Below are 16,430 nucleotides of genomic sequence, written 5' to 3' on the forward strand. Positions count from 1 at the left end.
TTGAGAAAAGATGTGTCTTTCATTCTTAAGTTTATTCTGCATATATGAGAAAGCGTGTTTGCTATGTCTGCCTGCATCTGGCTTATCTCATTTAGCATGGTGACCTCCGGTTCTATCGGTTTTTTTTTTTTTTTTCTGAAAATGATGTAGTTTCATTCTTCAGAGCTGAGTAACACCCCATTTTATTTATTTCACCACATTTCCCCCCTTCATCCGCTGATGGACATGTAGGCTGTATTCATAGCTCAATCATTAGTGGAGTGGTGCTGAACACGGGTGTCTAAATATCTCTGTGGTGTGCACATTTAGGGTCCTTCATTATGTACCCAGGAGTGGTTCAGCTGGATTGCAGGGCAATTGTGTTTTTAGTTTTTGTAAACACCCTGCATGTTGATTTCCATATGCTTACATTAATCTCCATCAGCCTTTAAAAAATGTTTTTAGACCAGAGTGGGATAAATTTTTAATTTTAGTGGTATGTGTGTGTGTGTGCGCGAGTGTGTGCACGCAGCTCTATGTGTGTCCATGCTAGTGTGCAAATACACACACCCATATTGCATATGCAGAGGCCAGAGCAAGCTGTCAGTGTCTTCCTCCCTGGCTTCCCACTTTACTGCCTTGTCACTGATCAGGAACCTCCCTGGTTTGGTCAGACAGCTCTCACATCCACCTGCCGCCAGTCCCCAGTGTCAGGCTACAGGCATGTGTATCCATGCCTGTTTCATTTTTAAAGCTATTGAGTGCTGAGAATCCAAACACAGGTTCTTCAGGTTGCAGAAGAAGCACTCTTACCCACTGAGCCATCCCTTGAAGTCTGTACTTTAGACTGAATTTACATTTCCCTGATGCCTAGGGAGGTTGGACATGTATTTATTTGTATATTAATTAGCCACTTAAACTCTTGAGAACAGCTTGTCCAACTCGTTCACCTGCTTACAGATTATTTGTTCTTATGGTATTTAATCTTTTAAGATCTTTATATACTCTGGATACTAATTCCCTGTCCGATGACTGGGCGGCAGAGCTTTTCTCCCACCCCATGTCTGCTGCTTCTCTCTGCTCATTGGTCCTTTGCCGAAGAGAAGTTTGAACTGTGCTGGGCTCCCTGAGCTAAGTTGTACTTTCAGGAAGCTCTTGCCTGTGCCTGTTTCTTTAAGCATTTTTCCTGCTTTGCCCTTCAGGGCTCTCAGGGTTTAAGTCTCACTGATATGTCCCCGATGCATTAATTTTCTCTCTCTCTCTCTCTCTCTCTCTCTCTCTCTCTCTCTCTCTCTCTCTCTCTCTCTCTCTCTCTCTGTGTGTGTGTGTGTGTGGGTATCCTCTATTTTCCGTACCATGAATTGGGGGAAGCTGACATCTCTCCAGTGTGTGCTCCTGGCTAAGAACATTTAGCTGTGACTGTGTAGATTTTCCTTCCCCCGGTCCTTCAGACTGTCCTGTTGGCTGGAGGCTGTGTTGATGTCAGCACCACGCTGGGTTTGCTGCCGTGGCTCTGCAGTGTAATTTGGGTCTTTTGTACCTCCATAGGATATTTTGGGGTTTTTTTTTTGTTTTTGATTTTTCATAAAGAATGTCACTGGAATTTTGATGGAGATAATACTGACTCTGTAGGTCACTTTCGGGAGTGCCGCTGTTTTTGTGAGGTAAATTCTTTTGATCAATGTGCATGGGAGGTAGCTAAAGTGCATTTTGTTTTCTAGAGAAAAGTCTTCAAACATCAAAGAAGTTGATACTCTTCACAGTTGTTCATTCTGACTTTAGGACATGTAATTCTTAACAAGGACTGACTTCTCACGTAATCACAGTGCAGTGCCAATCTCAATTGATTAAATCATTTTATTTAATCTACAATTCATGCCGACTCACTAGACTAATAGTATCCTTTATAGAACTTTTAGGCCAGCAGGCCACTGAGTAGTGGGTTAAGGTTCTTGCCAATCACCCATCAACTTGAGTTCCTTCTCCAGAGCACATTCAGTAGGGGAAGAACTGACTCCTGTCAAGCTGTTCCCTGACCTCTCCACCCACACTGTGGCACACAGTTCTTTCCCCAAGAAATCAATAATCATAATAGAAGTTTATTAGAAAATAGCTTTAAACAGTGACAGTTTCTACCTTGACATGAGGTGAACGTCTCTGCTCCCCCCCCCCCCCAGCTAACAGTTACATATACGCACTGGGAATGTTTGCCCCGGTTCTGTTTGATTTCTATGTCAATGTTAGTCTTATCCCAGGTCAGATGCTCGGTAGTGAGTGCTGTAAACACATGTTGACTTTTCCTTGGATACAGACTAACCTTGTTCTTTGCTCTTTGAGGCCTTGTGTCAGTTCTGACTCCTGGAAAGGACTCACAAATGTCTAACGATGTCTGTTCCTTGAGCAGCTTACAGACACGGGATCCTGCTGGGCTGTCTGAGGCCGGGGTCTCAACTCTCTAACATGTTGTCATTCTTCTTGTCTGACCATAGATCCCAATCACCAACTTGGGTAATGTGCCATACCTTGAATTCCTCTCCAGGTTCTGTGGTCTTGATATAAACATCAATGGTATACAGAGGTAAGTCTTTTTCTCTCTCCCATATTTGACATTTGAAATGCTGTATAGAGTCAGGACTCAGGCCGTTAGAGGCAGTCCTAGTAATGCATTTATGTCTGTATCCGTATCTCTTTCTTTTCTCTCTGAGGCTGACTTGCTATGTATCCCATGCTGGTCTCAAACTCATGATCCTCCTGCCCCAGCCTCTAAGGTGCTGGGGTTTTTGGCGTGCACCACCATGCTCAGCTTGTATCTGTGTCCCCATAGAAAACACATGGGCAGAGCTTATCTGTGTAACACTTACCGGTTTAATCCTCAGTCAGAATTTTATTTAGAAAGAAGAACAAGGCTATAATAGAACATAAACATAGCAGGTAATGTCACGTTTAAAATATCCCTCATACAATGTATTTTAAATCTGGAAATAACAGGTTTTAATGCCAGGATTGAAACACATTGTCTATTGTACATTTTCATGCCGTTCATTGGAAAGTGAGAGTGTTTCCTTGGATGGAAACAGAATATTAGAGGTGTCGTAAAATTACTTCAGTGCTTCAGGATTTTAGCACAAGTGCAGGGTTCATTGGCTCACTGCAGCCTGTGGGCGCTGCCACACAGCCTTCAGTGACTGTCAGCAGGAGTGTTTTGGGATCCAGTTTATGGTTTGGGAAATCCTGTTACACTAAGAAAATTCTACACTGCTTATCTGATTCTGTGAACAAGTCTCATCTTCTAGGAAGTATTGCAAACAATTACAATAATTAAATTTGGGGGCTGGAGAGATGACTCAGCAGCTGAAGAGCCCTTGCTCCTTGTCTTAGTTAAGGTTTCATTGCTGTGAAGAGGCATCATGACCATGACAACTCTTATAAAGGAAAATATTTAATTGCAGCTGGCTTACAGTTCAGAGGTTTAGTTCATTATCATCATGTGGGAAACATGGCAGCTTGCAGGGAGATGGAGCAGAGAGTTCTACATATTGATCAGCAGGCAGAAGAAGGGGACTTTGTTCCACATTGGATGGAGCTTGAGCATAGGAGACCTCAAAGTCCACCCATGATGACACATTTCCTCTAACAAGGCCACATCTACTTATTCAAGGCCACATCTCCTAATAGTGGCACCCCCTATTGTACAGCATTCAAACACACGAATTTGAGGGGACCATTTCTATTAAAACCACCACAGCACTCTTTCAGAGGACCTGAGTTCAGTTCCCACCACCCATGTAAGGCAGCTCATAACTGCCTATAACCTGTTTAAGGGGATCCTGTCGTGGTAAAAACAACAAATGGTTCTGTGGCTACTGGTTCCTGTGAGTTCTCACTCCACACACATCCAGTTGTTTCTCTACCATGAGGTCCATGGGCTACCCTCTCCCAGCTGTCTCCCTGCCAGCTGAGAACTTTGTTCACATTCCCAACAGCTTGGTAAAATCATGACTCAGTAATTTATCAAACAGATTTGTATGTTAAATTCTTAATCCACAATCCATCCACACAATAAACTTACAGCCAATTGAGAAAGATATAAACTGCCCACCTGGATAAGACAAATTGACCTATAGAAACCCTTGAAAATACTCATATCTACCTATCACCAATTAAGATTACCTGGATCTAAATCCTCTTTCCCTGCCTACCCTTCCTTCTCATCCAATGATAGGCTAGATCTGCCTTGCTGCATAATGACATTATCCTACAGGATACAAAGCCACCTTCTGACCTCCATGGGTACTGCATTCATGGGCAAGTAGACACACGTGGATATACACTTATACACACGTGGATATACACTTATACACACAAATAAAAACAAAAGGTATTCTGTGAGGTTAGAACCTTTCAGTATTGCACTTATAAAGTCACAGTTGACTCCCTATCTTCTGACCCCTGCAGCTTAGGCACAAGTACCAGTGTAACAGAAGGAAGAGGTGATGGGGAACCGGGGGAGGTGAGGACCTGTGGCCCTTAAGACTTCTGTACAGCGTCTCACATATGCTGAACACTACTGAACTGTGTAAGTGGTCCAGTGGCTCTTATTTTTCTTTTTGTGGTAGTAAGAGATTGGACCCCAGAGGCCTCACACATTCTTTATCCATGGAGCTGTAACTCCAGTCATGAAGACAAATTTTATGGCTTTCCCCCCGTTAAACCACAATAAAAACATCATACTGAAATCACTCTAGCTGCACTGACAGAGCTCAGAAGTTGGTGTTGCTGGGATGAGGCCTGATGGAAAACAATGGTTGGGAGGTAGGAGCTTGTGGGAAAAGGTGTTTTTATGTTAGTGGGCTCTTGCTCATGGGACTAGATCATTTACCCTCAGGAGTGGCTTCTGTGGAGCCAGGATGCTCTCAGGGTCCTTCTTTCATGAGTGCCTGCTCCTCCACACACACCTGCCTATCCTTCCACATGAGCCTCAGTTGGGGAAATGCCTCCATGAGGTCCAGCTGTAAGGCATTTTCTCAACTAGTGACCAAGAGGGGAGGGCCTAGCCCATTGTGGGTGGTGCCATCCCTGGTCTGGTAGACCTGGACTCTATAAGAAAGCAGGCTGAGCAAGCCAGAGGAAGCAAGCCAGTAAGTGACATCCCTCCATGGCCTTTGCATCAGCTCCTGCTTCCTGACTTGCTTGAGTTTCAGTCCTGACTTCTTTTAGTGGTGAACAGCAATGTGGAAGTGCAAGCTGATTCAGTGTAAGCCAGATAAAGACAAACACCTATCTGGTCACATTATGGTGAAATGGATGTAGAATGTCAGCATCATAGAGAGCGCCAGAAAGATGGCTCAGTGGGTGAGGTCCTCTGCTAAGCCTGATGATCAGAGTTCAGTCTCTTGAACACACAGTGAAAGGAGAGACAAGTTTCCCACAAGTTGTACTCTGACCTCCACAAGCACAGTGTGCAAAAAATGAATAAATTAATCAATGTTTAAAAATCAGAGAAATATAAAGGCAGTGAGAAAGTACTTATCAATCCCAGAATTCTGTGCTGTCTGTAAGAATGAGAGCAAGACTTCCCTCTGCCAGAGGTAGCACTACTCTTTCTTCTTGCCATAGTACCACAGTGTGCCCAGTAACTGATGCCAGGGCATGATGCCCATCACTGCAGCTGTCTGATCATGCTGGGCAGTTTTATGTCAACAGGACACGAGCTAGTCATCTGAAGGGGGGAAGTGTCAGTTGTGAAGACGTTTCTGTAAAATGGGGCTGCAGGCAAGCCTGTGGGGCATTTTCTTAATTAGATATTGATGGGGGGGCACCCATTGTACGTGGTGCCATTGCTGGGCTGGTGGTGCTAGGTGCTCTAAGAAAGCAGGCTAAGCAATCCACAGGGAGCAAGCCAGTAAGCAGCACCTTCTCACGGCCTCTGCATCAGCTCCTGTCTCCAGGCTCCTGCCCTGATTGAGTTCCCATCATGATTTCCTTCCATGACAAACAGTGCTATGGAAGTGTAAGCCAAATAAACTCTTTCCTCTGTTGCTTTCAGTCATGGTGTTTCTTCACAGCAATACGAGCCCTGACTAGGACACCAGCTTACAGATTTTTAACCTTGTGATCCTGTATGTTGGTGGGGCTAGGAACTGTCTTCTGCAGGCTTATGAATGGAGCCTTGATTGACAGATGATGGGGTTTGGGGAAATGATTGGATAATGAGGCCTCTGCCTTCACGAGTTGGTTAGCTCAGTGTTGGGTTTAAATCTGGAGTAGTTTGTGGCTAAACTTTGCAAGGTGTATTTAGTCTGATTTGAGGAACAAACTCATTGGCAGTGTGCCCTGTGGGCTCTCTCTACCCTGGCACTTACTAAAACTGCTCCATGGGCTGAACAGACTTTGCTCTATCACTTGTTGCCTGGCAGCCGGAACCTCCATTTCATCAGTGCAAGAAGAAAATTACTAAGACCTGGTAGAAGTTGTGAACATGCAGTAAAAGTCATATGGCTACATGTGACCTCTGAGTCCCAGTCTTCTGCTAGCTAAAGGCATGCGGCACAGCTGTTCTGTGATGCTGGGCAGTGTGGAGTCGCTGCTTCTGGTCAGCTAGGGATGAGCCACTTATGGTCTGAAGCATGTCTCGATGCCTGCTCTGGTGTGGGGCCAGGCTTGGGAAGGCTGTTATGTGGAGCTTTGATATTTTCCATGCCAGGAGTTGAGCAACCATTATTGGAAGCAGCAGAATCACACCTTTGCTTTCTGTATTCAGTCCAGTGTGTGTCAGGTAGGTCCTGGATGATTTATTCATATCAACTTTCATAAAGCAAGGGGCAGCCTGTTATTGCTGCTTAACTTTCGGTCTTGGGGCTGTAGCAGGATGACAGCTTAAGTCTCTGCCATGGTAGAGTCGAGACTTGCTGCGGCTGCAGTACCTCTTTCCTGGAGACACAGTTATGGAGGCCACACTCCATGCTGGGACTTCACATGCTGAGAAAAGACTGGTCAGAAGTGCTCTGCATCACCACTCTCCCCTGACCACTCACACTGTACCAGAACTGGGCTGCATGTAAAAATTGCCACCGGAGCTCCTGGGTGTCCCAGGGCGAGCCAACTAGCATGGAGCCAGCAGCAGAAAGGGATAGTTTGCCTGTAGATGCAGTTATAACTCTTGGGATATTTAAGTCTATGCTATGTTCCAAATAGGAGACTGCTATCTCCGGCGTGGGGGAGTTTGAATTCTCTAATATGGACACTATTACAATTCATCCTACAGAAACACAATGGTGTAATTTACTAAAAGGGTGGTAATATTCTCCTTTTCTTTCTATGTGTTTATGGAGGGGTTGTGGAGTTCAGGGGAACCATCCAGAGCCTTGCCCATGTTGATAAGCTCTGCAGTGAGATACATGCTCAGCCATGATGAGCCAGTATAACCACTGTGATTGCTTCTGGTGAGCCCTCTGTGCAGCGACTGATCCACTTGGCACTGGCACTGTGCTGACTGGATGAATTGTAATAGTCTTACACATATAACACCATCCCCATCTTGGTGATGTTTAAGAGCTCTCCCTTTGAAGACTAACCACAGAGCTCTGAAGAAGTTTCTGGAGTATGATCCTTATGTCAGAGTTGAATTCCTCATCAGAGAACAGGTCTTGTGGTGTGGAGTTGCTTCCCCATGTAGGCAGCCAGGATTCAAATGGATAAAACAGGCAGCACTAGCAGAGCACAATTGCAAAGGGTAGATGGATGCATAGCTGGTTCCAGGCAGGTATCCTTGCCACAGAAGACCTGAAGAACAAAGGCTGTCAGTTGAGAGAAGTAGAGCTTGAAGGGGAGATGGGCTGTTTGCTGCAAAGAGGCTGCAGTTAAGATTCATCAGGAAAGGGGCCTGTGTGGAAGAGAAGACGTATGTTGTATGATCATCTCTTGAACTTGAATGCTTTCAAGGCCAGTTCAGTCTGGGCAGGTGAGATGGAGCCAGTGTACAGGAAGGAGAACACTGGAGGAAGGAGAGGAGGTGAAGCTCAGGTTTCTAGTAACACCCAGTCTCAAGAAGAAAAGGGAGTGGGAAACATGTTACAAAATGAAGACTTGGGGCCAAATAAAAATATTTTAAATTTCATTTGTGAAGATGGGGAGCTAATTTGAGATGCTGGCTCAGCAGTATAGAAGAGGCCAAAGAAAAACAACCAGGTTCCAAGGCCTGAGGTTTTAGAGACAGTACAGAAAACAATGAACATCATGAAACTAAGTAAATAGAAATGTGATTAGCTGTGCAAGTGGTTCCAGCATTTCTGTGCCTTTAATAAGAGGTTTGGAGTTCAAACACCAGGCAGGAGACAGTGGATGGACTGAGTTGGAGTCTTCTCAGCTCTGCCTGTTTCTGACAAGAGTCTGGGTGCTTTAACCTTGCACACAGAAGTCTCACATCTGTACATTGTAATTGTTGGGCCAGCTGAAAGATCACAGACTCAAATGTTTGACCTCCAGACAGGGAAAATGGAAATGATTAAAAAAAAAAAAAAAAAAAAAACCAAACCTAGGAATAAGGAGGGAGAAAGAAATCTAAAACAAGAGGTTAAAAAAAAAAAAAAAAGACCATGAAGCAAATTGTCAGCCCCAGACTCTGGTGCTTATCATTAGTTATATAACAGGGTGTAAACGCTCAGGTAAAGAGTGGAGGCTGCAGACCCTGTAAAGCCTAGCTACAGGCTTTTAAAAATGAAGGCAGTGTCAGTAGAAGGTTAAAGCATTGAGAAAAGATGGAAATCCTCATCTAAAGAGAGTTAGAGTAAGTGCTGGTTACTGGAAACGTGTGTTATAAGACTTTGTAAATGTTTGCTTAAAAGACAAAGATTGTCAAGTTCCAGTCAGAGATAAATGTAGGTATAGACACAGAGAAAGGGGCAAAGAGAAAGGTTTCCAAATTTGTGCTATTCTATGCTTCTTATCGATTTTTATTCTTTAACTCTTAAGTGCATCCTATGAACAGTATTCATTGACTGAATATATCACTAAAGTGGTATTAAGAAGCTTGTGTTAACACAGCTAACACAAAATTGGATTGCTGACCCATCCTATTTTTAACATGGGCACAGAACTCAACAGCTGTCAGCACTGGCTTCCTCCTACACTCATAAAAGTGGCGTGAGATGCTCCAAGGACCTCACTGCCCCTCAGTTAAAGTCCAGATTCCCTTTTATGGCTCACAACACCCCACATCTCTAAATTTCTCTTGTATGTCTCTAATCCATAAGCTTCCCTTGTGTGTCTCTAACCCATATTCATCCAGCTCCAGCTGCTTAGTGCTGGCTCCTATGTGCTGAGCACCTTCCCTGGGCGGGAGCGACATGGTGTCCTCTTTTTTGTGGCTAGGAAAGTTGTGTTCTTTCCGCTCAAGGATCTCTAGTCATATGACCCCTGAACAGAGGCCTCATATTACCTTCACTCCAAATATTACCCATTTTTTTGGCCTTCAGCTTCTCACCATTCCCAATTATCCTCACCCTGTCACCCAACCACTTCATGTTCTTGTTTTTTTTCCATTTGTGGCTCTCTAGGTTGGGGTAGTGTCCTTGACGGGCTGTGTGGGAAGTGATGGAGACTGGCATGCAAGAGAGAGACTCAGGTCCGCTCTGCCTCTTTTGTTCTTTGCTCAGCATCTGACGCCACCAGTCAGTCTTAAAGAAAGTTCTGAGGCTTGGTAGCTACACAGATCCTGCAAACCTCAGGAGAGCTGAGAGGAAGAGCAGGTGGAGCCAAGTATGATACAGGAATACAGTGACCCAGAAGTCCTTTACTAAGAGGCTCCTGGGGTCAGATAGGACCTGGAGTCTACCATTGTCAGATTGAGTGCAATAGCATACAGACTGGGAGCTGGTGAGCTGGTGAGTTCCACAGGCCTGGAATGCTGCTGTGGGCTTAGCTGAAGTGAGGCCTGGTGTCCATCAAGTCTCCATACCCCTTAAAGACAGTAGATACTGTACTTCTATTTATTGATGAGAAAACTGAAGCCCAGGGATGCTCATACTTCTGGAGAAGTGATTCAGAAAGCCTGTGACTCAGTGTTATACAGGTCCATTGTCAACATTTGTATGGGAGAAAATGTTAACAAAATTATTTTTATTTTATCTTCAAGGGTAAATGAAAACGAGGTAGATAACAGACGGACAGTCAAAGAAGTCCAACTCGCTGAAAAGGTAACAGTGATTTAAAATTAAAAAAAAAAAGCTTTACTTCATACTAGGTTGTCCCAGGTTGGTGACCCTAGTGAGGGCTCCTAGTCACGTGGGCTCTGTGAAAGAAGGCAGCATGTATGTGCTCTGGCACCCCACCTGCCATGCTTTGGCTCTTGACAGTGATCTTGTCTCTTGTGTTAACTTAGGACATGTGTCAGCAAGCTGCCTGTCCCGTTTCTGTGTGAGACTTGAGTTTCTCATCAGGATGAGGACACAAGTTTTCCTGATCAGTAAACGGCAACATGGAGAAAGTAACCAGCCAGCACCAAGCACAGGGTTTTTCATTGAAGGGCCACTTAGCTTGGGAGCTACGTGTGAGCTATAGGGAGGAGATAGAGCCATTCTGCCACTTGGTTAGGTGTCAGCATGGTGGGGCGGGGGTGGGGATATGCCATGCCAGGCTTGGAGCTGAGATGCCTTTTTAAAATGCATCAGAGCCTGTCAGTTCCGTGAGCAGTTTGAGAATCATGGCTTAATTTACTCAATTCAATATGTTGGTTTGAAATTGGACACATTTTCTTTCTTTTTTGAACTTCTGAGACTTCCATACATTTCAAACTCAAAAATAACCAGAGAGCCACAAAATGTTTGCTTCCAGTTCCTTGGCTTGTCCCGTTCACAGCAGAAGAATCCTTTCAGAGCACTGTGACTGTGTGTCCCCAAACCTGAGTCACGTGAATCGTTCTGAGTTGGAGCCCTGGCCCGGACCCCTATATAGCCAGCCTATGGCTTATTCTGTAGAAGTATTTAGTACTAGGAGTGCCTATTTTGGTTTTGTCTTTTATTTATCTCTGTATGCAGTGTATTTATCACAAAATGCTCCTTGGAAAGCCAGCATCTTTTGGGTAGATAGGAGGTGTTACCAAGAGTCCACAGTTTGTGGACATGGGTGGGGGTTGTAAATTATCAACAGTGAAGTTCCCTACCCACCACCCTGTGGTCACATCTGAAAGCAGGAATACTCACTATCCAGCCTTTGGCCTAAGGCCGTTTTTCAGTCTGACTTCCTACCCATGGAAGCCACCTGTAAGTGAGTGAGTCAGTGCTGTTCCAGTTTGGACTGGGCTGTGAGAGTGAAAGGCTGAACAGCACACTCCATTCCAGGAGTGCTGGAGCCACTTGGCCAGGTGTTCTCACTAGAAGATTGTCACTGGTCCAGTTCTCTCTACAACCAGATTGTGCCAAGCAAAACTAACCTCAGACATCATCATGGTGTTTTTCTCTTAGGTCACTGTCATCTTTCAGCCAGGTGGCCTCAGGCAAGGTCTTGTTACTAGGTTTAGTCATGTGTCACTGAGGCAACAATGCTCTCCTTGAGGGAAGTGCCACCCAGGAGGAAAGCAGGCAGCTTAGAGGTGATCTGCCAGCTACAGCTTCTTTCTGAGGAAAAGCAGAGCCCAGAGAACCACACAAAACATCTCTTCCACAATGCACACACAGGGGCACCACACAGCAGACTGAGCTGCTGTCCCTTAAGTCCTTTTTCAGCTACCTGGATCCTGGTAGTGGTTACCTGGTTGTGGTAGAGCCTAGGAAGATGGCCACGGGGCTAGTAGAATTCTGTGCCTTCCTTCCAGGGCTGAGAGAGAGGTTGTTTGGAACAATAGCATACACATTTGTTTTAACTACAGGCACACAGGGCTTATTAGAGCCAAGAATACATGCACATACCTCTGAATTTGGATGTCAGATTTGCTCGTGTGCTTATGATTTAACCTTGTTAAACCAGCACATGGCAGCTGGGCAGATTACTTGGATCCCAGGGCTGGCGTGCCTTTTCCCCTCATGGTGAAGGTGGTCTGATAGCTGGTTTATCAATATCTGCCTCTAACTCAGACTTTGCAAAGTATGTTCATGGTTACCCTCATTATCCAGTGATCCCCTGGGAATTCAGTCTTGCCTTCATCTATCAGCCAGAACATAGTCTTTACTAGATGATTCTCCAGCTCTGTCTCAACTCAGTGATTTGCTGTGAGGCTTTGTGTGAAGAGGTGCTGCTCCCATGTCAGCCGAGGGCATTCTCAGGGCATCCCCAGAAGATCCTCCCTAGTCTTGGCTCAAATTTAGTCTATTCTCAGGGCTACTCCACTCACCCTGAATCCTCCCTAGACCTTACACCCTCACAAATAAGCCCTTTGGTTGTGTGTCACTGACCCTTCACTGGATCTCTCTAGTGTTCGAGTTCTCTATTTCTGAAGACAAGGGAGGCAGTGTGCTCTAGAGAGTTACATCCTGCATCCTGGTTGTTTCCTGGTGGAGATGGCCTCTGGCCAGGCTTCTCACAGGCCTGTTTTCCTGTCTCCATGTCGGGATTCACCATGGCACTGTAACAAGAGGAGTAATGTAAGTGTGATCAATGGATGGCTGTTCCCTGCCTCCGATGACTAGAGGCTGTTTCTCCATGACAAACCCTTAATGGGACTTTCTTGACCACACAGATAAGTGATATTTTTCCAGGTGAGGGCCAGTTAACCTCTGCTTCTCACTTCTGGAAAGAGAGGACAGGGGCGAGAGGGGAGGTGAAGGGGAGGGGTGAGGAGAGAAAACTGACTTCCCCATCTGATCACCCCTTGAGCTTGAAGTGAAACACTTCAGAGCCATCTTCCATTCTTCCAAAGAGTTGCCCTAGTGCAACGCATGCTGGTTAGGTTTAAACTAGTCTTGCTACAACCCAGAATCTCAGGAAAAAGTGTCTTAATGAAGAATTATCTAGATCAGCTTGGCCTGTGGGCGTATCTATCAGAGATTGCCTTGATGTTAACTGAGGTAGAAAGACATGCCTATAACGTAGGCAGCCCCATTCCACCAGTTGGACCCTGAACTGAGTAAGAATGAAGAAAGCAAGCCAGACATAAGCAGCAGGCAAGAATGTGTTTAGTCTCTTTTCCCTCTTGATCTGCAAGGGTATGACCAGTTCCTGTGTTCCCACCCTGACTTCCCTGAAGTGATGGCCAGCACCCAGAGATTTTGAACCAAACAGATACTTTCTTCCTTAAGTAGTTTTTTGGCCAGGGCAGTTTATCACAGCAACAGCAAAGCAATTAGGACACAAGGGGGAACTTCTTCCCCCACCTCACAGTTGGGGCATTTCCCTCACCCACTTACACCCTCAGCCTGGGGACGAAATGGACCCCACCAGCACATCTGTGTGCCCTCTCATGTGGTGGCAGGCTCCCTCCTGTGCACCAGGTGGCCACCCAGGAAAACCACAGCAAAAGAGAATGGCAAACTTGATGAGGAGGAGGAGAGAGGGGAATGGGTTGGGAAGGCACCTGGTGGTTGGTTTTCTTTTGGACACTTATCAATGTGTGACTTTTTCTCTATCTAGTCACAGTAGGGGTGAGAGGTGTTCACTAGGATTTTTCTAGGAGCTTCATTCTATTGAACTTGTTTCCAGAGATGCCCACAAAGCAGCACCACTCTCATCCCTGGGTGAAAATGAGGAAGGGGTGAGCAGCCTGGCCATGGGAACGTAGCTATGGGTGGAGAAGAAGCTCCAGCCTCCTTATCACTACACTGATCTACCCTGCTTTCTGCCTCTCTCAGCAAAAGTGCTGTGGCTGATTCAGCAGACACACACCCGGTCAAGTCTCTAGCCAGCCGGGGTCACTCTTCATCTGAGAGCAGCCTCTGTTGCCTCCACCACAGTGGTAAACACAGCTGCTTTGCCCATGAGACCACCTGTCTGTCTATGGAGCAGTCACTTTCCCCCTTGTTTTCTCTGGAATGTGGCCCTTTCCCACCCCCTCCCAGCTGAGTTACCTGTGCCCTTACCCTTGTCTGTCTTGCAGGTCCCAGCTCTATCCTGGGGTGCTGGACAAGTCCAAGACCTCAGACTTAGCCAGTTGATAATTTTGAAGTCAGGGCTCCATCAGGACAAAAAAGGATCAAAGGGAAATGCCAGTGCATGGTCAGACTAGAGACAATGTCTCTGTTTTGTCATCTGTGGACCTCAGCATGAGTTGTGGTAGGGCTGGAAGACAAGGCTAAGATAGGAAGAAAACCTCATCCTGCATACAGTTGGGTGGGAAGCACTAATGGCCACTATAGAGGATAGATGAGGGGCCCCAAGGGCTTCTGCTTGCTTAAGCACACAGTAAGAACAGGCAGGACGCCAGACCTTTCTCAACTTGCCACACACACACACACACACACACACACACACACACACACACCAGTTCTTAACTGAATACTGGAATTCAAACATATGTCATACAGTTAAGGAGGCATAAAAGAAAAAACAGCCAAAGGCCCAGGCTGTTCACATTGTGTGGCTTTCCAAGTTATAGAAACTCTCAAAAGTAGAAAGGATTCCAGGGCTTGGGTATTTGTGATGCTGGAACATCTGGTCGACCTAGTCAGCTGTGACTAGCATGTCTGTTGGACACTGAGTGATCCCACAGAGCTTTGATGGGATTACCCTGGTGCCTCAGAATTTTAGGACACAGCCTGCATTATTTCAGAGGTAATTGGTAAATCATTCAAGTGAGCTGCCGGCTTGTTCTTTCCTACCTCAGTGTAGAAGACACCAGAGTCAGGGGTAGGTTATCCTTCCTAGACAGGCGAACTTTTCTTTAAAAAGGCATTTACAAAGCTGTAGTTAGGCCAGGACCCGAGTTCAGTCTCTAGCATCCATCTAAAAAAGCCAATCATTGTGACACATGCTTGTATTCCCAGGGCTAGGCAGGTGAAGGTTTGTCTCTGCAGCTTACTGGACAATCTGCCTAACCTATTTGTGTGGTCCAGGACCTAGTGAGAGGTTGGCTCTTGAGGAAGGCCACCTGAGATTGACTTTTGGCCTCCACACATACATTCACATTCCTGCATGCATACTAGCCCCCCTGCACACACACACACACAGACACACACACACACACACACACACACATACACACACATAGAGGCATGCACTCGTGCACACACACACACACAAACCACGCCAAGCTGAAACAGAGGTCATTTGCAAACCTACAGGCTCTAGTCCCTGCTTAAACCTGGCCCATCCTCCCACTCCTGCTTCCTGGGCCCCTCTGGAGCTCTCAGTATCAATTGTAGGCTATGGCAGGGATTTGAACACATCTCCTCTTTCATCTGAAGAAAATATTAGCATATCGCAGAGCTGTTGGGACAGATTGTATCCGAGGCATTTCTTCCTCCCCACAGAAAAGCCCATCAATCATAATGGAATATAGTGATTAATAATGTCACAGCTTCCTTCATGTGCCTCCGTGCAGCTAAATGAAGAGCTTCCATGTTCAACTCATACCTCAAAACAACGGCTTGCCATTCTATTGGAAACTCGTACCCAAAGTACTTCAAGCCCAGAAGCTATTTTTGGTTGATCTATTATTAATTTACTGAAGCTTCATGAGGAAACCACATTAAGGACTCAATTGGAATCTATAGATTTTTCCAGACGAAGTTTATCTTTTTGACTTTGAAGCTACATAACTTACATGTGGCCAATCAATAGCACACGCAAAAGTTTGTGGGGATTGTCAAGCATTTGTGCAGAGTGGGAACCGGCAGCCTGAGTGGAGCGTCCGGACCCCAATGCTGAGTGGCCCAGAGCAAACTGGTCTCCCTCCGGACTGTTGCTTACCTGGGAAACTAGGAAATGGTGTCATTGAGTTGTGGGTCTGTGAGAGAACAAAGGTAGAAGAGCTTGTCACGTGCTGCATGACATATGCTGAGCTCATAGAGATGGCTAGAAAATTAGTGAACATCTGCACATGGAGGGTACACTGGTAGTGGTCAAGTGAGAAGTGAAGAGACAACATGTGGTTTGAAGCCATGGGGTGGGGGCTGAGGGGGCAGAAAGCGGGCCCAGTGTTGATGGAACCCATATTTACCTCTCCTGAGGAGAAGCACACTGTGGCCCATCTTGCTCAGTCACCAGTATCTGCCTGCCCTGCCCCTCCACTTAACACTGCCTGCTGCATGAGAGCCAGAGTTACTGTTGGAGCTGCGGACCTGCTCTCTCATCCAGCTGCAGTTGAGGATACCCATGGGGTTTTATTGCCCAGGGAGAACACATAATCCTAAGTCACTCTGAACGCACTGGGCTGGGAAAGCCTTCGTCTTTTCTCTTCAGCCCCCAGGCAGTTTTCTTCCTGGAGACTTCCAAACCCTGTACTAAGCTGTCCTGCCATCCTTCTGTTTGTTCACTGACTCTGAGAAGGAGAAGCAGGGTGTCTTAGTTACTGTTCTATTGCTGTG

General features: G+C 45.9%; 1 protein-coding gene across 1 annotated transcript in view; it reads left to right on the top strand.

Moving 5' to 3' along the window:
* Positions 1-16,430, top strand: part of EFCAB6 (EF-hand calcium binding domain 6) — a gene marked incomplete at both ends in the record, with an annotated part of 175,142 nt that overhangs the window by 30,633 nt on the left and 128,079 nt on the right. The window contains 2 exons of the mRNA XM_080939474.1: positions 2,469-2,557; positions 10,112-10,172. Coding sequence (XP_080795600.1) covers positions 2,469-2,557; positions 10,112-10,172 — 150 coding nt within the window. The remainder of the gene's footprint in view (positions 1-2,468; positions 2,558-10,111; positions 10,173-16,430) is intronic.

This window comes from Micromys minutus (genome assembly GCF_963924665.1).
Source record: "Micromys minutus genome assembly, chromosome: 27".
Lineage (NCBI taxonomy): Eukaryota > Metazoa > Chordata > Mammalia > Rodentia > Muridae > Micromys > Micromys minutus.